At 42.6% G+C, this 22,234-nt stretch overlaps 3 protein-coding genes across 8 annotated transcripts in view; all 3 read left to right on the top strand.

Moving 5' to 3' along the window:
• Nucleotides 1-10,799, top strand: part of acsl6 (acyl-CoA synthetase long chain family member 6) — a 34,877-nt gene extending 24,078 nt beyond the window's left edge. For all 3 annotated transcript variants that reach the window (XM_035433988.1, XM_035433986.1, XM_035433987.1), the window contains 8 exons: nt 134-229; nt 346-418; nt 2,694-2,782; nt 4,358-4,474; nt 5,369-5,512; nt 6,246-6,347; nt 6,623-6,694; nt 8,170-10,799. In XM_035433988.1, the coding sequence (XP_035289879.1) occupies nt 134-229; nt 346-418; nt 2,694-2,782; nt 4,358-4,474; nt 5,369-5,512; nt 6,246-6,347; nt 6,623-6,694; nt 8,170-8,310 (834 nt within the window). In that variant the 3' untranslated portion in view covers nt 8,311-10,799. The remainder of the gene's footprint in view (nt 1-133; nt 230-345; nt 419-2,693; nt 2,783-4,357; nt 4,475-5,368; nt 5,513-6,245; nt 6,348-6,622; nt 6,695-8,169) is intronic.
• A 189-nt stretch (nt 10,800-10,988) lies between these two features.
• On the top strand, nt 10,989-16,410 carry LOC118235420 (RRP15-like protein). 3 transcript variants are annotated; one of them, XM_035432723.1, is made up of 12 exons: nt 10,989-11,007; nt 11,742-11,838; nt 11,939-11,993; nt 12,122-12,176; nt 12,259-12,393; nt 13,035-13,160; nt 13,882-13,914; nt 14,132-14,187; nt 14,296-14,916; nt 15,051-15,104; nt 15,412-15,532; nt 16,187-16,410. In XM_035432723.1, exons 2-12 carry the CDS (start codon nt 11,765-11,767, stop codon nt 16,273-16,275), a joined length of 1,419 nt encoding a protein of 472 aa, XP_035288614.1. In that variant the 5' UTR covers nt 10,989-11,007; nt 11,742-11,764; the 3' UTR covers nt 16,276-16,410. The 3 variants fall into 3 exon arrangements, with proteins under 3 accessions (XP_035288614.1, XP_035288613.1, XP_035288611.1); XM_035432722.1 differs by lacking the exon at nt 10,989-11,007 and adding an exon at nt 11,017-11,044; XM_035432720.1 differs by lacking the exon at nt 10,989-11,007 and adding an exon at nt 11,053-11,546.
• A 400-nt stretch (nt 16,411-16,810) lies between these two features.
• The window catches only part of fnip1 (folliculin interacting protein 1), a 35,851-nt gene continuing 30,427 nt past the window's right edge, over nt 16,811-22,234 (top strand). For both annotated transcript variants that reach the window (XM_035433480.1, XM_035433479.1), the window contains exon 1: nt 16,811-16,981. In XM_035433480.1, the coding sequence (XP_035289371.1) occupies nt 16,893-16,981 (89 nt within the window). In that variant the 5' untranslated portion in view covers nt 16,811-16,892. The remainder of the gene's footprint in view (nt 16,982-22,234) is intronic.

Below are 22,234 nucleotides of genomic sequence, written 5' to 3'. Positions count from 1 at the left end.
TGTTGGGTGTAGGGCTGTAGGGTTTGGATGTGTGTTGGGTGTAGGGCTGTAGGGTTTGGATGTGTGTTGGGTGTAGGGCTGTAGGGTTTGGATGTGTGTTGGGTGTATGTTTGAAACTGTGTTCCGTTGACAGGCCAGCCTGGGCGGGAGGCTGCGGATGATCGTGACAGGGGCCGCCCCGACCTCTCCCACCGTTTTGGGGTTCCTGAGGGCCGCCCTGGGCTGTCAGGTGAGTCCGGCCCCGCCCTGTGACATCACATCCTGTACCACCACCACCACCACCACCACCACCCTGCTCAGGTGTGTTTGCATTTCCCAGCATCCTCCTCTCCCCCTCGGCTCCAGGTGTACGAGGCGTACGGGCAGACTGAGTGTACGGCCGGTTGCACCTTCACCACCCCCGGAGACTGGACCTCAGGTGAGCTTCACCCTCCTCTTCCTCATTTTCTACCGCAGCCCCGCGAGCTGGACTCTGTGCAGGTCTAGGGTCCAGAACTCAAAGGAAGTCATTTTTTTGTTTGTTACCTTGTCACTGTTTTTGTCACGTGCACAAAGGTCATTCTCTCTCCACCAACAGGTTTAAGGTTAAATGGAAGCTGTCAACCAGGTTTATTCGGGAAATAGAAAAGGGGGAAAAATAGGATCTGAGGTTTCATGTTGCGCAGGCTTGTTGTTGCTCTTCATGCCAATGATTGTGATCTCACAATGCCAACATTCCTTTGAAGGCAAGATGAATAGGCTGGTGCCACTTATTTCTGTGCAAGATCTCTTTTATCCCGCTTCGTTGGTGCGGTCGATGTCGTGGCTGCCGATGCAGCGTGTCTGCCGTCATCTGTGTCAGCCTGATTTTGCCACATCCTTTTCAGGACTGTGAACAGTCTGTGAGACCCAATAAAAGCAGAACAAAAGATAGCTGGTTCTCATTCTGAAACATTGCATCACTCTGCACACAGAATCACACCCACACACACACAAACGTGCACATGCATCACACGCGCACACACACACACACCCACACTCTGGAAGCATGCACGTGCACATGCAAACACAGACACAAAAACGCACACATACAAATACACACCCATGCACGCATGCATGCACATGCACACAAACACGTCCACACACACACAAACACACGCATATACACACACAAACAAGCACACACACAATCGCACTCATGCACACACACAGACATGCACGCACACACACACACATACACACACACTTGCATGCATGCACATGTACACACACACATGCACCAAATTCTCAAAGTCAGAAATGCCCAACCTGTTTAAATAAGTGCTTCTGCAATAAAGAATCTTTTCTCATTCAACATCCAGATAAGAACTTATACAGAGAATTTCACCTTCAAAATGCCAGTTTACTGTAACTTCTTTGGCTGTGGTGTCTGGGATCAAATCCCAGCCTGGCCCTTTCTGTGTGCAGTTTGCATGTTCTCATCGTGTCCACATGGTTTTCCTCTGGGTACACTGGTTTCCTCCCACAGTCCAAAGACATGTAGGCAGGCTAATTGGAGACTGTAAATTGCTCGTAAGTATGAGTGTGTGAGTGAATGGTGTGTGTGCCCTGCGATAGATAGGCGACCTGTCCAGGGTGTATTCCTGCTTCTCACTCAATGCATGTTGGGATAGGCTCTGGAACCCCCCATGACCCTGTCCAGGATAAGTGGGTTAGATAATGGATGGATGGATGGATTAAAATAAACTCAAAAACAAAAATACTGTCTAAACTGCTATTCTCTCTCTGCATCTTACTCTCCTAACTTCACTGACAACATTGAGCTTCATACCAAAAGCTCATTTAGAGTTTCATTTTTTAGAATTGTCTTATTTCTTGTAACAGGAAACCAGCTTCTCTCGTGAGCTCCATGCCAACAGTTGAATCAGAGTTTAATTTATTAGAATTGTCTTATTTCTTGTAACAGGACGACTGCTTCTCTCTTTCTCTCTCTCGCTTCTTATCAAACTACTCCCCCTTCTGGTAACGTTGCATACTACTAGTTGAGTAGACCTGAAGGTTTGCATATTAAAATAGTTGGGGAGATCATGAAATGCATATAGTTTAAGAAATTATTTGTTGTCCAATGCTGGACAAGTGCAAATACCAATGTTTCTGTCTAAAGAAAGGCTTTGCCAAAACAAATCTGTGGGATTTGTGGCGATCCAGCTCTAATTTATCGAACTTTGCATACATTATTTTCCCAACAGTGGAAATAAAACAAAACACGTGCTCTCCATGTTTATTTTAATTTATTTGAGTTTTTAAGTGTGAAAAAAAGAATAGTGCTTTAAGCACCTGAGCTTGCTGCAGGGACCTCAAAAATCACATTTCCATACAGATCAAACTATTTGCAAAATCAAAATAGGGGGTGACATAGCTCAGGAGGTAAGACCGATTGTCTGGCAGTCGGAGGGCTGTCGGTTCAAACCCCGGCCTGGGCGTGTCGAAGTGTCCTTGAGCAAGACACCTAACCCCTAACTGCTCTGGCGAATGAGAGGCATCAATTGTAAAGCGCTATATAAATGCAGTCCATTTACCAAAATGAAGACTGGTGCAGACATTTCAAAAAGGGCATTAAGGGCCTCATTTTTATTGTCAGTTTTTAACTTACATACATTATTACTTATGAATTATTCGTAATTAACTAACAAAGCATTAATGTTTGGTTCCAGGTCATGTTGGAGCACCCCTTCCCTGTAACCTGATAAAACTGGTGGACGTGGCTGACAAGAACTACTTTGCCTCTAAAGGAGAGGGAGAGGTAAGGACAGTCAAACCCATGCAAACTTATACAAATCATACAAAGACCTTGCATTCCGAATCTGTTTTTCCTTTTTACACACGGCGTGTGCTTGTGTGTGTGCGTGTGCGCGTGTGTGTGTGTGTGCAGGTGTGCGTGCGTATGTGGGTGTGCGCGCGTGTGTGTATGTATGTGTGTGAATGTGTGTGTCTCCGTCCGTCGCATGGTTCAATGCCCATGTGACCAAGCCCTAACTTTCTGTCTGTAAATATTAAAACGAGCAGTTTCCTACTGTGCCTGAAGACTTGTGCCTCCAGGGTTTTGCGTGATACTGTAGATGTGAAGGACACTCCCTGGAGGTCCTTCACATTCTGTTAAGGCCCCCACCTTCTAGCGTCCCCCAAACCCCCCCAAACCGTTCAGGGGGGCAACTCTGCTCGGCGGCCCTGTAGGTGATGCACACCTAGCTCTAGGTCACTCAGGGATGGGAAAGATTTCAGTTTGCCATCTCTTCCCAGCATCCTCAGCTTCCCAGCCTTGCCAGGATTACAGCGGCTTGTTATGCACAAGCGCCCCCTGCTGGTTGATCGGGCACCTGCAAGTGAGCCTGTTAGACTGCAAACATGGGATGTGTCTGAATCAGCCTCCTAAATACTGTGTGCTTAAAGTATGTACTGACTACTAAGCATTCTTTGTACTGTTTAGTGCATATATTTTTAGTACTCAATGGGCAGTACACAAAAAATATCCTCTATATTGTTTTCTAACCGTATTCATGACATTTCATGTGTCACATGTTAAGAATAATTCTGTGTGACACGAACCAGGTCCGATGCCTATTGTATACATAACCTGTCACACGTCAAGATACATGTTACATATCTGGAAAATGCCAGCGTGACTTCAAAAGAATGCTAAGAATAAGTATATTGTAGGTATGAAACTAGGACAGAGAACACGTGAAAGTAGAACATAAAATCTGGAGAGATAAAGGTCAGGTTTCTTCCTGAAGGGTACAACAGCAGTTCCCCCCTCCCCCCTTGTGAATCATAGCTGTAAACCGGTTCCTTAACCCTCCTATTATTTTGAAATGTTTGGGGTAAAATTGCCCCCAACAGTTTAAACGACGCAAAGTTACAGTACAGTATTCTGACACTTTGTTCGTTTCCTTCTTAATGTCTGCCAAATGACTGGCCTTTTATCCCTAAATGTTAAAAAGCTGTGAGAAACTGCGAGAGAGTCCTCATTTAGGAGCACCCATTTCGGAAGTAAGTGAATGTTTGAAACCTTTAGTTAAGTGCCACTGGAATCACCCACAAAATATCAGAGATGAAACATAAAAAATGTGGAATATTTACCTACGTTTTGTACAGCTAGAGAGCCTGGGGTCAACATGACCCCAAACAGCACCTGTGTATACAAAGCTGGTACAAGACTTTTGAAAACATGCCTTTATGTTCATTGCATGTTTTCTTTCTGGTTTTAGAGACGCGTCAAACAACAAATTCACCCGAAACATAATATGAGGGTGAATTGCTACCCCCACTGTTACCCTGTTTCTACCTGAAACCCTGCTCTCTTTCTCCCCCCCAACAGGTGTGTGTGAAGGGACCCAATGTGTTCAAGGGCTACCTCAAAGACCCGGAGAAGACCGCGGAGACGCTGGACTCGGACGGATGGCTCCACACTGGAGACATCGGCAAATGGTTGCCTGTATGTCGTCTTTCCGTCATCTGTTCACTTAAGACGGGGAATGACGAGCCCCTGTGCTGTGTGGCATGTTCACGTACTCAGATCGAAACTGAAATACTGGCCATTTGCTCTGAAAGCACTTTGGCTTTTACTGGCATTTAGGAGACGCTCCTATCCAGAGCAACTTACACAACATTTTACACAGCACTTATATTGCACCCATTTATACAGCTGGATGTGTACTGAAGCAGTGCAGGTTACGTACCTTGCTCAAGGGTATGACGGCAGTGTCCTACCCAGGAATGGAACCTGTGACCTTTAGGTTACAAAACCAGTTCCTCACCCATTATACTACGATAGCGCCAAAACAGACCTGAGGGCAGTCCATCAAATGTGTGTCTTTGCCTCAGAGTCTGGTGCCGAAACCCGTCACTGTGCCTGGGAGCCAATATTGCCTTTAGTGACCCCAGGGGTGGGAGGGGTTGTCTGTTTCGTTGCATGTGACTCTGCCCAATATAGCGCCTGCCATGTGCCTTTGACGCCTGTGCATCTGTCGCAATAACTGCGCAGCTACGTCTGCGGACAGCACAACCTTTAGTGGAGAGCACCTGCTTGTCTACACCCCCCCCCCCCACCACCCCCCCCCCCCCCCCAAAACATGTGGAGGACGTTGCAGCAATGAGAAGGTCCTATGAGTACAACATACCAAGACATTAAATTGGATATTGGATTAAACAAGGATTAAATAGCTTGAAGAAATGAAGGAAAATAGAATAAATTAAGACGTGGATCATTTATGCCCTCAGCACATGAAAATGTCTGTCTGCGTAGTCCTTTCAGATATGTCATGTCCTCTTGAACTGCTCGTCTGGTGTTCTCCCCACCCCCCCCCCCCCCACCGCCACCCCCCTGCAGAACGGCACGTTAAAGATCATCGACAGAAAGAAGCACATTTTCAAGCTGGCTCAGGGGGAGTACATCTCGCCGGAGAAGATCGAGAACATCTACATCCGCAGCGAGCCCATATCTCAGCTCTACATCCACGGAGACAGCCTGCAGGTAGCCGAGCCGCTAACGTGCTACGTAGCTGCGCTGCTAACATGCTACGTAGCTGCGCCGCTAACGTGCTAGGCGTTCAGCTTATATAGTGGCCAAGAGTAGTCCAGGAAGTGCATGCAGTTACAGAGCCAGTGTTGCTGTGTTGCAGAGGAACACAAAATCATTTAATTTCTTTGTACTATGTGCTGCCAAATAGTGTGCCTCTGCACATGCTCAGTGCAGAAGTACATTCAATTGCTTTCTGCATATGTACTGTTTATCTTAATGAGTAATTGCACTCACTGTTTCAGCTTGGCTCCGCCTACTACACTAGTCAGTGTGTCCATCTAATTTGCATAAAGTATTCCCTATTCAAATTAATTATCACAGCTGCGCCTGGCTCATGAAACTGGCTCAAACTGTCAAACTAGGCGTCGCAGATCAAATATGAGTCACAATTCACCAATTACATGGCCTGTTTCTCATCTCAAATGTTTTCAGAAACATATTTTAGCAGACTGTTCAGGTGGAATATGAGAGAGATTTGCCGTTTTCTGTTTATACTCTATTGGTTGTCAGTAACTCTGGGATTAATGTCTCTGAGATTCTAGAATAATCATTTTTTTGTGTATTAGAAACTGGATATCCTGCATACTGTTTGGTTTTGAATCCTGATATGGTTCAAACCATAAAATAATTATGTAAAAGTGTGCCTGTCCCTTTGGTGTGTGACTGTGTCCATGTCTTCCTGTAGTCTTGCCTGGTGGGAATTGTAGTTCCAGATCCTGAGGTGATGCCACCGTGGGCCAGGAAAAGGGGCCTTGAGGGCTGTTTTGGAGATCTATGTAAAAACCAGGTACACACATCATTTATTCAACTTTCAGTATTTTGTATTTACACTATTATATTAAATATTGTATTCATTATTTATTTCGTAATAAATTAGAAAAGTGTTTATCTCTACTTTCAAATGCTGGTTGTAAAATTTAGTACTGCGCACAATACAAAAAATTCGATTTTACTTTACATAACTACACTGTTACATGAGCTAATAAAGGTAACTGGTTCTTAAATTTATATGGAATATTTTCAAAGTCAGTAAAACAGACTTGCTGTCTTTATCTTGTGAAGGACTTGAAGAAGGCCATCATGGAGGACATGGTGAAGCTTGGCAAGGCCAGTGGACTCCACTCGTTCGAGCAGGTAACGGGCCGTGTGATGTGATGACGTCATCCTGCCTTCGTGTTCATGTGATGGCCAGTTTGATCTGAGTAAGAAAGGAGGGCCTTTGCCATTTGGAAAAGCCTGTGAAGTTACGGAATTTTAGGACAGGCGGTGTATTTGACGGAAATGTCGTAGAACTTCGTCACATCCGGCGTGCAAAAAGTAATTAACTTTTTAGCTGTGGGGAAAAAGAAGGTGCCTGTCCACAGTTCCAGCGCTTCCAGCGATAAATTTAGAAACAGCGTTTCAACCGACACAGGGCCCTGTATCATGGAGCAGGATTACGAGTAAAAGCTAGAACCCTCCAAAATCTGGAACATGGACTGAGGTAAAAAGAACTGTTCCAGGTTTTACTGAGCGCAGTTATCCAGCTAACTCAGACATCCTGCTTTGTGACACAGGGTTTTACTCAGCGCAGTTATCCAGCTAGCTCAGACATCCTGCTTCGTGACACAGGGTTTTACTCAGCGCAGTTATCCAGCTAACTCTGACATCCTGCTTTGTGACACAGGGTTTTACTCAGCGCAGTTATCCAGCTAGCTCAGACATCCTGCTTCGTGACACAGAGTTTTACTCAGCGCAGTTATCCAGCTAACTCAGACATCCTGCTCTGTGATACAGGGTTTTACTCAGTGCAGTTATCCAGCTAGCTCAGACATCCTGCTTTGTGACACAGGGTTTTACTCAGCGCAGTTATCCAGCTAGCTCAGACATCCTGCTCTGTGACACAGGGTTTTACTCAGCGCAGTTATCCAGCTAGCTCAGACATCCTGCTTCGTGACACAGAGTTTTACTCAGCGCAGTTATCCAGCTAACTCAGACATCCTGCTCTGTGATACAGGGTTTTACTCAGTGCAGTTATCCAGCTAGCTCAGACATCCTGCTTTGTGACACAGGGTTTTACTCAGCGCAGTTATCCAGCTAGCTCAGACATCCTGCTCTGTGACACAGGGTTTTACTCAGCGCAGTTATCCAGCTAGCTCAGACATCCTGCTTCGTGACACAGAGTTTTACTCAGCGCAGTTATCCAGCTAACTCAGACATCCTGCTTTGTGACGCAGGCCCCGGGTCTTCACCGGTCTCCTGCGGCACTGTGCCGGGCCTGTTCTGAACTCACAGCGTCTCGTTAGATGTATATGATACAAATTGAAAGTGGACAGTTGCACTTACAAAAGTATGAAGGAACAAAATAACTTTCATAAACTCATATAGAATCAAGCCAATAAGGAATTCTGAAGTACAAAAATAATGTAAAGCAACAGGTAGAAACACGGAGTCCACTGAACGCATGTGATGCTTGGATTAGTCACAGGGCTGCAAAACGGTAATGTCCATCACACTTGATGTGTACATTATTTATTTTGTTCGTTTTTGGTTGTCCATTTAACTGTTCATTTCATAATTTGTTTATGTAATAGCTAATAACTAACATTTTCATTTGCGTCTTTCCTCAGGTCAAAGATATCTATGTCCACAGTGAGCTGTTTTCCATTGATAACGGATTGCTGACGCCCACACTGAAGGCGAAGAGACCGGAGCTGAAAGAGTACTTCAAGGGAGAGATCGAGCAGCTGTACTCCAACATCTCAATGTAACCCCATCAAATGAATGACCTGGTTTCTAGGACCTGTAGCAATATTGCTGTAACGGTAACCATTTGTCCTTAACTTCCCATCAAAACAAAAAAAGAAAAAAAAAAAGAAAAAAAACAAAACTGACAACACCAAGTAATTCCACAGTGGGTCGCGGCTGAAGAAAAGAGCTCATTTTCGTTTGTGTTCGTCCTGCGCAACGAGAGCTGCAGCCCTGGGGGATTCTGGGAGCATGAAGACTTTAAAAAAATAAATAAATAAATAGATAAATAAAATAAAAAAACAGAAACAAATTAGACCCGAAACAACAGCAGCAGCCAAAAAAAACAAACAAACAGCCTGCATAGACCTCATTGTGTGTGTCGGCCAAAAGAAAAGAAATGAAGAAAAAAAAAAAGAACATTACGAAAACAAAGAAATGATTTGTACTTGATCTGCAAGGTTTTTCTTTTCCTGTGAACTCTCGACTGTGTCTGGTGAAGGCCAGTGCATGCCATGGTCACCTCAGAGCGGCAGCAGACCCCAGCACCCCCTCCGGAGGTCTCAGGAGGCGTATCCCGGGGTGGTTAATGCGAAGCCAGCAGTCACCGCAGTCAGCTGTTACCCGACAAGACTTTCTTGCGTAGTCTGCGTAGGTCTGCGGGCTCCAGCACGCGACGATCTATCCGACACGACGCAGGCATAGAGTTTGACCTTTGGGGTTTTTTTTTTTTTTTTTTTGCGTAGACCTTTGTAATTGGTTTTGACTTTGTTTTAAAGCCCAAAGATGTATTACTTTAATGTACATATTGAGGGAGATTAGATGTAATTATATTTAAAGCGATGGATTGAAAGGGTTTTTACTTATTTATTTATTTATTTATTTAATTAATTAATTTATTTTTTTGCGTGTAGTGAGAAAATAATTGTACCATTATTTAATCTTCTGTCAGATGGAATCAGCACCTTGTAACACATACTTCCAGCAATAGGGATGGGTGAGAATGGGTTGGACAAATAAATAAAGAGAAATTCTGGAACAATCATACAAGATTTTAATTTATTCTTTGCAATGTTTCAATTACAAGCAATGTAAAAATTCTGGGACACCTTTGCAGGAAGTATTTAAGTAGTGCAAGAATCTATTCCATCAATGTGAACAATTCTACCAATGAACCGCAGTTCACTTATTGTACTGTTCCTCTCATCTACACATTCTTAAAATCCTTTGAATACTAGATGACTAGGTTTTTTGGAATGTTTTTATTTTTAAAATTCCAAGTCAGTGTTCTAATTTCTTTTAATTGGCCACCTAGCTGACACAAACATTCTCGCAGTGTTGCTGCCAACGCGCTGCCAATGTTACGGGCATTGACAAAACATTCCAGTAACATTACGAGAACATTTTGTGTTAACTGAGCAGTAGTGATTGTCACATCAATCATTCGAATGTTCAGTTAAGGACATTCTGCGCACATACATGTGATCTCACAACTTAAAGGGTTTAAAAATAAAAAAAAAGCAATAAGTGGTCCCTGTACACAGACAATAGTTGTACTCCCAGAAAGTCAAGCACTGAAGAAATGAGTAAAGGCTTTAGTCTTTTGATATGGTTTAGCTAAAGTTTGAATCTATGACTGTCTGGTGTCAGAACAGGAGCACTGAAACACTTAAGCTTACTATGGGGTTAATTATTGTACGGCGTCTATAGTACACCAGGAATTTGCGTATGCCATTCAATATTTAGATTTGAATGTTCTGATGTGGTCCCATGGGCATATATAGTGACATTTACTATTTTTCTAATTTGTTTGCGGAGAATGTATAGTTCATTTCACGCCAATGACACACAACTCATACACAAACAAAATTAGCATAAGACAATGAATTTGGTTTCTCATTCTTTATTTTTGAAGATTTGTTGCAGTAACACGCAGCTTTACACATTACAGACATAGCAGTACTTAATTTAAAAACAATACTCTACTTTCCATACCTCAGGGGGAAAAAAACACAATATTTGTACATAGACAGACTGCAGGTTTGACATAATTATCCACAAACTTGTGATCTTCTAAAAATACACATTTCACCAAAATAGCACACAATTTTATGCCTTTTTCAGAATCTGCTTGAAAAATATGAGATCATAATGGATAGACTCATATCATAACTTCCAACAATACATGCAAATATGTGAAACCCCACTGTAAATTGTAAAGAAACATGCAAACAAGATTAATAAGAGAAGGGACAGAATGCAGTATTTTGAATGTGAAACAAATCTAACCTTTCCTGCTGCTAGTGGATGGCCGGCATTCTTGTAAAAAGAAAAAAATTGCATTAAAAATTCCTGGTGAATGTGTCAACGGAATCACAAGCATGAAGCGAAAGGTCTTAAAAATATATTTTACATTTATATAAAAGCGACATGTCATATGGAGCACAATGTTTATATCTAGTTTATCTAAACAAATTGCATGAGAGGAATAAAGCTATTATTGTTGCACATGTATACTTCTAAGTGTTATTTATTTCATATTTTAGTTATTTCTACGACATTATGGCCTTTATGTTGAATACACACATCAGAGATTCAGAAGGTGAAGCCCCGCTCTCCAATCATCATTCAGTTCCTGAGGCCTACCTGGGGAAATGGGCGTGGCTTCAGTTGTACCAGATTGAATGCACGTGTGAGAGGCGGGAGGAGCGCGACGGTCGGTACGAAAGGAGGACGACGGTTAAATCTAAAAACGGTGTAATGAATGAATGACTGAATTAATTAGCTATCTTAGCTAACTGGCTCTAGTGACCGTATGGCGCTGAATTAACCCCATATCGAAAGTGAAAAATGTTTGCATGACTAGTTTTAATAAGAGAGGCTGGCTTGCAAGGCTATTCAGTTCATTTAAATCTAGACTTCCGCCTGAATTCACTTAGCTAACGTTTGCTTAGCTAAAGGTAGCCAGTTAAGTAGTCTACTGCTGGCAAAGCTAACCGTTTGCCAACAAAACGCTGAACTACGTCTGGTTGTGTCTGACGTTAATTCAAAAGAAAAACGATCGTTTGTCTTGCGGCTTTTATTTCAATGGGTCGTTCTCGAAATGTCAGAAAGTCAAACGATACAGGATGCAAAGTCGATGCTGTTTTTTCCAGAAAACGAAAACGCCGCTTGGCCACACCTGTCCAGAAAAGTACTGCGAGTGTCTATAAGAACTTTGCAGGAAGAACAAGGACAATTGATGTTGCTAATAATACAAGTTAGTTGGTTAGCTAACTATCATTAGCAAGTTTATATCAATTATGTGGTAAACTATTGCTAATTTAGCGATAGCTATCTGAATTTCCCGGGGCAATAACGTTCATTCGTAATTTTGCTATAGTATTCACGCGACATTTTCTTGAATATGTGCTAGCTGATAAAGAGAAACCCATCAATCTGTGTTTTGCCTTAGAAAAACGAAAAGTTCGTACACCGATGTGCGTATCCGAGCGCCGAGGGAGCGTACGTCTCTCCCCTATACACGAGTCCCCGTACCAACATCACAATGAGTGAGTAAAGTCAATTTAACTATCTGACTTATGACAATGACGTACGGTCGTGTACCTTCGCGGAATTGGCAATACGATACTGAAATATTTCACTTCACAGATCTGTCGTGTCAACCGAGAAACAAAGGGAACCGCCTCCCCCGTTGCATTGGAAAGTACGTCCACGACGGGCCATCTCTTGTCTCGCTATGCACATTGTCTTACGAGCAAGCGAAAATGTAAAGCTCACAGTTACCAGTTTAAAAGCCAAAATTGTATATAAGCCCTCTTATCTGCAATGCAGGACATTGCAAGCTGCAGCGATGCAAGTTGCTCGACGAATCGAGACGGTACATCTGGTTAGTATTTTCAATAACATCCTTTCACGATCGGATTCCCTGTTAATTGATAGTGTCACCAAGGCCATTATCAATCCTGCAGACATGATTATGCCATCCGGGGTTTCTTCCTTTCTGCTCGACTGCATGGACTCGAGCTCGCCTGCCTCACCGGCCTGTCAGAGCTCCACCGACACCAGCTTACCGTCGCCCGAGGTTTTCCGCAGAGCAGATGACGGTATGTGCGAATATGAATTAAAAGCAAATCGAGGGAAACTATACAATTTAATATGCATCACGCTAATTGTTGTAGTTGTACTCCATTGTTACCTAAACGTAGTTGTCAGACAGCAGTGGTCTGAGGTAAGAACTGAATAGGGGATGTGCTGCCACCTTTCAAACATGTGGGCCCCAGGTTAAGTAAGATATGTGAAAATCTCTCATTTGAAATGTACCTCCCTGAGAGAGTTATGTGATTTTTGTCTTGTATGTATGATTCATAGGTTAGGTCCAAGAAATCTGGGACGCCTGACTCATCATTATCGTTCATATAATTGTACTGGGCAGTGTTCAATGGTTGGGGGGCACTTCACAAAGCGGGATTAAGGATTTAGCCAGCAAACTTTTGTGTTCATATTTAGAAATAACTTGGGCATTCATCCAGCCTGACTTTAACCGACTGAAAATGTTTCAAAAGTGAGGGGGGGGGGGATCTCCTTAATCCCGCTTTGTAAAGTGCTCTCCGTGTGGAGTCCAGGTTCTCGTGCGGAATGTCCGTTGGGTGCCTCGGGTGACTCCTTGTTTTTGGTGAAATGAACCAAATCCGCTCTGCTGTGACACGCTTTCTGGCCTGGGGTGCGGGGGGACCGGGGGGTGAAGAGGAGGCCCTGGAGTTTTCTGCGGAGGAGCTGTTCACGCTGCGGGTGAAGAACTCCACTCTTCTGGATGTCAGCCATGCTGTGGACATTGACATGAGGCAGCCGCCTAATCTCTCGTCCATACTGGGTAACTTCACCATCGCCAGCCGCTAGACCGTGTACTGGAGAAGCACATTTCAGTCACTTCAGGTGTCAGAATATTCAACTGTATTACTTGAATAATCTCCTTAGTGCTGTATGAAATGTTCTTTATGGTTGCATTTCTAAGCTATCCAAAATGGCCACTTGATGAATAATTATAAATATGAAATGTGTAATTATTGTAAATTGGGATGTATTCATTGGATATTTTAAAGGTCCAGGAAACTGAAATCTGTGAATTCTTTGCTGCTGTCTTTTAATACTTATTTGCATTCACAAACTGCTCAGAATCTTTTAATTATTCTTGCAGCAACAACAACAACAACAACCTATAAAAGCCTGTGCCGAAATTGGCTTGATTTCTCCCTTGGCTAAACACCAGGTTTTCGGTGGATGGGATTAACTGGGTGCAAGTTGCATAAAGAAAATGCTAAAGCCCAGTGAAACCTTTCCTACGTGTAATAGGTAAATGATGCTCTTGCCACTGTTTGTTGCTGGCAAGTCATAATGTGATGGTTATGACTGGGTTGAAAAACTTCAATCGGTTGTCACTTCTGGGGAATATGACCGCAATTTAAATCCAGTTTCCTGGACCTTTAACTTCATGCAGTTATGGACGACTCGACTGTTCGCTGGCACAAAAGTTTTTTGCCAAACAGCAGTGGGTACTTTTTGTCATGAATTTCATTTTGGTTATATTTCTGTAGAGGTCACGTTGGATGGGACGGCTGTGGAAAAAGGTAAATATGTGCATCCTGTTTATGTTACAAAGAAATTCAACATTGAATGATTGGCCTGTGCACTTATGTTTGCTAATGATAGCAGTTACACTTAACTTTTTATTATTTTTTTTTACTTCTCCTGATTAACAATGTACATTTTCTTGTGGAATATAGACAGAAAATTGGACAGTTTCTCTGTAGCAAACCTAAAACCTAGAATCTGTGTCTAGAGTAGGATCACCTCAGACGCGCGTGAATATGGTGCGAGCACCATTCAAACAACCTAGAAAGGTAATGCTTGGCCCAGTTCACAAATTAACATTTGCACCAGACCTCTGTTGCTTTGCAATGGCCCTTCATAATTTATAATCTGAGTAAAAAATTACCCCTCCTTTGCAGATCACAAGGGCCAGGCCCTTGAAATGCAGAAAAAAGGTCACTTTCCATGAGTCTGTACTCAGACAGGAACTGCAGAAGGAGGAGGATAGAACTGAATCTTATGGACTCAAAGTGGCCAAACAGGAAGTGTGTGGCAGCGCAGGTGCGGAAAAGGGGCTCGGTGTTCTGGAGATGAGCTCTGACCTTCAGCTCATCTCCATGGAAGACGAAGACGACCGGTCCAGCTCCATGACTCAGGAGTCTGAGGATGACGATGATGTGGAGAGATCCAGTTCCATGACTCAGGAGTCTGAGGATGACGATGATGGGGAGAGATCCAGCTCCATGACGCAGGAGTCTGAGGATGATGACGATGATGGGGAGAGATCCAGCTCCATGACGCAGGAGTCTGAGGATGATGATGATGATGATGATGATGGGGAGAGATCCAGCTCCATGACGCAGGAGTCTGAGGATGACGATGACGGGGAGAACTTCCGCCGTGGGGAGGATGCACGGACGCTGTCGTGTGACGTGTGCACAGGGCTGGCGCGGTTCTTTGACTTCGCAGACCATGAGGAAAAGGAAGCTTTTCTGCAAAGAAAGAGAGGGAAACCCCCAGCTGCGTTTCCCTCTAAGCCTGTAAGATGCTGATTTGTGCAGCTGCTTTTACTGTTGAGTGACGGCTGGCCATAGTGACCAGCCGTTACCAAATTATAAAGCTGTTGTGCTGTTAGGTCGTATGTTTAGTAATTTTATTTTATTTTTTCACCAAGCCCATTACCAGCAAGCGCCCAGTGCCTGATCAGCTGGGACCAGTTTATCTGAAGGTTGGTAATAATTTTTAATTGGATTTTGCTTTTTATTGTTATTATTATTATTAATAATAATTTTTTTACAGCGTATTTGGCGTTTCATATGCTCCTTTTTAAGCAGTTCAGTTCACCTGACATACAGTAGGGGGCAGTTTTGTTTGTTTAAAAAAAAAAAAAAAAAAAAAAAAAAAGAAGAATAATAAAAAAGTCCAGTATTTGTCTGGCCTTATAAGAATATGTGCCAATTTGTGTGGACAGTTTGACAGATGATACTCTCTCCTCAACTCTTATGTCTGTTAATTTTGTCTCGTTTGTTTTGCAGTTCAAGAACTCTGAGGTACACGATCCCAATGAACTGCACGAGGCCTGCTGGATTCAGTTGGTCCAGGAGGGGGAGAACTTCTTCCGCAATTCACATCTTAAAAAAGTTGCTTCCGAGGAGGGTGAGAACAGCATTGACTGGCCAAATCTTGTCTATCATATTCCGTCAGATAGCCTGCGTTTATTATACCGTTGCAATCTTCAAAGCCCCAAAAACATATTTCAGAATTGCTTCTTGCAGGCCACTAAACTGCTTTCGGGGCGCTTTTGGTTCCTACAAATAGGACATTGAACATGGCCACGCGCCAGATTACCTTGCCAAAACTCCACCTTTGGAAACTGCCCTTCCCATCTCCAATGGGAACTAATTTCGCAACTCAGAACTCAGTTTTCCAACTTTCCTTTTGGAAACCTGTTGCTCCCTGGCTAGTTAAACATGTTTGCAAAAATATTCTTTTTATATGTAGGTTTGTAAGTACTGGATCCATAATGAGGTTCTTCCCATTACATTGTTTTGTATTGGTGGCGGTGTAGTATAAATGAGTAAGGAACTGGTCTTGTGACCTAAAGGTTGCAGGTTCCTGGGTTGGACACTGCCGTTGTAGCCTTGAGCAAGGTGCTTAACCTGCATTGCTTCAGTATATATCCAGCTGTATAAATGGATGCAATGTAAATGCTATGTTAAATGTTGTGTAAGTTGCTCTGGATAGGAGTGTTTGCTAAATGCCTGTAATGTATTGTTACAAATATATATTGTTATACATTTGTGTTTCCAGGTGTCTTCTATGAAGACTATGGCAAGGTCAGACAGTTCCATGGGCAGGTCTTTTTCCCATTATTAAAGGATGCAAGCCCAGAGTATTAAGAGGTTACTTTAAACATTTTAAGAATGTGTACTATGTATTTGATGTTCAAATGAAATGTAAAATAAATTTGATTAAAACTGTATTATAATTATAACTGTTGAAAATAAATGGTGTATGCGTATTGCCACATAGTCTCCCCTTTGTGGGCTTTCTTATTTGTTGAAATTCATTGCAACACAGTCACTGCATTTTTTGCACTGTACAGACTGCTTGCAAAACCTTGGGTACCAGTGGGCCAGTGTTTGATCCTGCAACATTGTAGGGAAATGCAGTGGACTGCTTGAAACATTTAGTATTTCTTCTGTGACTTGTGACTTTCTTTGTTCTTTTCAAGTGTTAATTTGTGTATCGGTTCATATGCAGCACTCCAAAACATCAACACAGCAGTTCTATTGACCACGTGGTGTTCCGCCAAAAATAACATCCAATCCTGTAATTTAGAAACGGAGCACGAGCGCATTGGCCAATCAGAAAAATGCAGTGGCGTTTCCAAGCAGCTTGTGTGACTAATGCCTGTCATATGACTCTGACACAAATGGAGTTAGTTTCAAGGAACTAGGTGTGCTTGTGGATTCATAAGAAAGGGATTTTCTTGTACCGAATTATTTGGTACAAAATGCCTCCCACATTGTTTCAGAAACTTTTTAATAAAAGAAATGCTTTTTCACCGCCTCCGAAGTGCACAAAAGATGATCACTCGTACAGGTATGTGATATAGCTGTCGCTAAGCTAGCTGGCTAATCAGTTTAGGGTTCTTTATGTTTGTGGGCTTAGCGTGGAGATGTGACTTGGGTATGCTGGTGTTGGTGATAGTTTTCTTCCATTTCCGTTGGGGTCGGTGGTTTGGTTTTTTAAAATTTCTTTTATTTCTTTATTCGCATTACCTTTTCTGGAAGGGACCAAATGTGTGTTGGTTCGTGATTGCTACAAGAGAACGTTAATCTTGGCCATGTTTGTGTTGTGCTAGCTGGCTGTGCAGCTGAAGAGTGACTACGATACTCCTCAGGGAATTGTTTCAAACCGGATACTTGAAAAAACAAAACCAAACAAAAAGATCAACGCTTTAGAAACACCGATTGTTTGGGATTGGAAGGGGTCTGTTGAAAAATACACGTCTAGCTAAATACAATTGCATGTGATGCGTTAGTAGTAATCTTGAAAACATTAATTTGTTGCTCGTGTATTGTGCGTAGTGCAAAGTACGAGCGCTCTGCAGCACAGGCTACGCTTGTCTGGGACAGTCTGCTCTAGTGTGCTAGCACGTGACAAACGTACAGTAGCTGGAACGCATTCGATGCGATGGTGCAACGAACGGCTTTAAAACTCCAGTTCCAGCATACCTAGCGATACCTAGCAACAGTAATTTCCTACCGATGAGGACAGTCAAATTCTGCAGGCTTGATACGTCCTTAAAATAGAATTGTCTAAGTGCAATGTGATTGCGACAACATAAATATTGATGCCAGATGCCGGCTATCTTGATTGCAAGACGTAAACATTTTAAATTTGGGTTTGGAAAAAAAATTGGCAAAAAGGTAAAACAAGTCTGATTTCACTGATATAAACCGTCACATTTTAGGATGTCGGACAGATTTAGTCGATTGTTTGTCTTTTGTTTGAAACAAAATTTGTCATTTCAAAATAACCGTGAGTGTTGATAACCAAAAACCAAAATCAGATTATTTGATATTTTAAAATGGCTGTTTTGGGAAATATCCAAGCGAGAATAAACTAGCCTAATTAAAGTGGACAGTTTGCAAAATCAAGCATTTTTTGTTGTTTAACCCAAGTCAAATTTGGCATTTTGTTTCCGGTGTAATTACTTTTAATTGTCAGTTTTAGCTGTGTTTTAAATGACAACATTTATATGTACAAGGAATATTGGAGAGCTTTAGGAATGGGGGGCGAAAATGTATTTCTGAGAGTGACGTCCATGTTGAGTACACGCATTATTTGGCAGTTTGTTCACAGAGTCTAACGTGCATTTTAACACGATGCGGTAACGCTGGGAACTGAATCAAGGGAGTCTGTTTACAATGTGATATGATATTATGGTAACATGTTTCGCAGTAATGGACCAGCATTGAGACTTGCTTTAGCGCAAAATAAAGCATCGTCAGTAGTTAAAACAAAAAAAAAAAAAAATTCAACAGTGACGTTGGCCTGATCTTTAGTTGTGCTCTTTTTAAAGATATATTTATGCAAATAAATTAAGTCAGAATATAGCCTTATAATTGACTGGCAAGTATGTAACTTACTGACCGTTTTTTTCCACCTCAACTAACCTTCGAGTTTAGGATTCTGTGTTCTCTTCCACTAACACTTGGACCAGTTGAGTTGTTAGCATCCATCACCTTTGAATGTGTGCGCCAGTGAGCAAATCATTTCCCATAAATATGTCTCGGCAGTAAAGATATATGTTCCGAAGAGCGTTTCGCACGTGACGGGAGTCTCCATTACCCCGGGGATTATGAGCCTGTCCTGGCCCGAGAATTTCTCTGGCAACAGGGCTTCATTCATCAATCATATGGGGATAATGACCAATCGGCTATTTACACACTTGGTCTGTGAGCTGTTTTAAGGTGTGGTTTAGATCACACCCCGTGTAGTCTGAGTTTGGGCCAAGTTAAACTCGGTAAATATTGGCTTGGCTCCTGATTTCTATCCGCATTGGAAACTTTTCTTTTTAGCCCAGCGCATTTGTGAAAACTTTTAAGGCTGTGCGTTTTTTACACACGATTTGGACGCATCTGTGGTGAAGGATTGGACGGTTTAAGCAAAGCAGAGCTGAGTCACTTTGTCAATGGAGGATTTGGAAATGAGGGGCTGCCCCGTGCAGTGAGTTCAGTCACATGTTTCCCAGAATAGCTGTTAGAAGGATATGCATTTCAAATAAAGGAGTCCCGCCGACTCATTTTTAGAAAGACGTTAGGCCTGTGCATTTCATTCATTTTAATTATGATACTTTTCACCCCTGTCCTTCACCAAAACAAGAAGCAGATTCATTATTAGAAAAATTATTTTTTGCGCCTGCTTGTGGGGTTATACATTTTGAAATGAAAGTATTAGTTATTATATTAAAGATTAGAATTATTGAACATTTGGTTATTTAAAGAAAAATGGACTTTACATTTTCACCCATAATTTACTTAACATTTGTCAAAATCCAGTTTGTTATTATGAAGAGATACGCGATATCCATGAGCAGTTGTATCCATATGCTTGGAAATGAAAAGCAGAAAATAGACGTCATTGGTCAGAAACCTTTGCGTAACCCTGGACTGCGTCTTCTGTGCAGAAATGTCAGGAGAGCAGGGCCTTTGTGCTAGCCATTTCCAAGCATACCCAGGCTATAGTTAGCTTGCCAACCCCCCCCCCCCCCCCCACACACACACACATACACACGCCACACACTCCCCATCTCTGTCAATAAGTAAGTCATGACATCTACGAATAACTATAGAGATGGCCGGTCTCACTGTTCGAATGTGAACCGGTAGGTAATTTGAACTACCGCAGGGTTCCACGGAAGGGTGTTCTGAGCAGGCTGTGTGCAGAGCTCTGCCACATTATTCTCAGTTGTTATTTCTTCGTACCGTGTGAATTTTCAGCCATTTTCATTGTGAGGCTGCGTTCACTGTGTAGCTAATGTTCAACTTGACATCGTCTCTGCTTGTCTTGTGCTGTCATTTGAAATTCAGTCATCACTGCTCTGAACTGCATATCAGGGCTTGACTAGTTCCCATGGAATTAATCACTGAAAGAAAATACTCAACCAAAGAAAAAAAGAAAATGAAATGCTAAGGCTACAAAATGTACCTGCAGCTAGTATTAAATCTGAAAGTCTCGCTGGCTCACACCAGTTGAATACCAGGGAGGGCTGCTGATTGGCTGACCCTCTAAAATAACCCTAAACCCCCTTCGCATTTCGGATGGGTGCATGTGACCCAGGGTCCGCTTACTGTACACTGCTCTGGGCTGAGAGTAAGGGGTTTTGTGCTGCGTTCCTGTTCGGTCTGGTCCTGCTCCCCCAGACAGACAGTTGTGCCCCGCCTCCTCACCCCCCCCCCCCTGATTTTGCAGGATTTGTAAAAAAAAATTTAAAAAAAATGTGCAGGATACTCATTAACCATGTGATGCATCGGGAATGGTTCACAAATGCAAGTGGGTTAACTTTGCTGTTGATTAACCCTTTAAGGTGCAGGATCACAAATATGTGATGTGAAGGTTCTTGACTGAACATTCTAATGCTGATGTAGCCTAACAATCGCTACTGATAGGCTAATTGAAAGCAATGGAGTTCTAGAACACTGACTTTGAAAAACGTTCCAAAAAACCAAAGGTAAAAAAAAAAGAAAAGCTAAGTCTGCAGATGAAGTTGGAGTGTTTCTAAAGATGTTTTACACCTCCCTGGCATTTTTAACTTGATTATCGATCAGCAGGTGCCGTGGGGGTGTGGCTGAAAAGCACTCTCTTATGCGCACGTATGTTTTGACGACTCTCCTGCACACAGAATGCATGTTTATTTTAAAGGCGTCCAAATAAATGGCGGCATTTAAAACCTTGAAGGGACTTGCAACCTGTGGAGTCGCGGGCCGGTCCTGCTCTTCTGTCACTGCTGCAGTTGTAAGGCAGTGCAGTTCACTGGTGGTCTGTTAACGTGGCTTGTCATCGTGTTCCAATCAGAGCTATTTAAAGTGGCTTAGAGAGTTCTCAGAACTGCAGGGTCATGGTGAAGGTGTATTTTTGTGAACCCCCCCTCTCCCCACCCCCACCCCCCCCAAGTTGCCGGGTGAATAAACATTCATTCATTTTAGCAGTAAAATGGTCAAAACTGTATTTTTACTGTTTTTTTTTTTTTTACAGAGTTTTTATGAACACTGCCACAAGTTCCATGGCATTAAACAGTTGTGAGATTTCCTTGTTGTAGGTGGTGAATAAAATCAGTGATGATGTGGTTTTTACACACAAAGCCTCCCATTTTCTAGAGATAATGTGTGTTGCGTATATTGCACAGTTGCCTTGTGAAATGGCAAGTCAATGACGCGGTTTTTGCTAGCTTTAGCATCTTGCCCTCACAGGCATTGAACTGCATATTGGCTCAAAGTACTTCCCTGAGAAAAGTAAAAGTAAAAAAAAGATGAAATAAAAATGTTTTTCCTTTAACTTGGCAGCAGCGATCAGGAATGGTGATTGAGGGATCGGACATTTTGGAGTTTGTCCATATTTGTACACAAGATTAATTTCGGTAACCCCAAATGAACCTCCCCTGGATCACGGCCTGTCCAGCGACAGGATATGCGCTGAATACCACAGTTTGTGAAAAGGCCTTGCGTCATCCATCACAAGACTTGAAAAAAAAAAAAAAACAACATTTTTTTTTGGACGTTGCTTTTTGTGGCTGTCTCTATATTTTTTATATTTGTATTTTTTTTTACATCATTTGAACCATGTTACTCAGACTCTTGCCATGTGATTTTAATATTAAACAGACTTAATTGACAAAAACCGGGGACCAGTGTTTGCTTTTTGATTCCTTCAGACTCTACATCCAGTGCACACACCTACCCAAGGCTAAACTGGTGGGTGTACGTTCTCTGATCTGTAGTGTGATAAAGGTAGTCTGGCATAACAACCATGCAAATGCACAGGAAACCTCATATTACTAAATGTAGTAATGTCAAAGTATTCCAAGTGTAGGGGGCTGTCCCCCCCCCACCCCCCACCCCCCCAAAGAGCTGTTCATTTTGGGAGATGACAGATTTAGCAAACGTTGTGATAATAGCAGGCTGAACATGGCTGAGTGACTGTGTAGAATGCAGGTTTATGCACACCTGTACCTGTCCCACAGCACACCTGTACTCATCCCACAGCACACCTGTACACATCCCACAGCACACCTGTACACATCCCACAGCACACCTGTACCTGTCCCGCAGCACACCTGTACACATCCCA

This window comes from Anguilla anguilla, chromosome 9 (assembly GCF_013347855.1).
Source record: "Anguilla anguilla isolate fAngAng1 chromosome 9, fAngAng1.pri, whole genome shotgun sequence".
NCBI classification, from domain to species: domain Eukaryota; kingdom Metazoa; phylum Chordata; class Actinopteri; order Anguilliformes; family Anguillidae; genus Anguilla; species Anguilla anguilla.
This window is presented reverse-complemented; position numbering and strand designations above follow the sequence as displayed.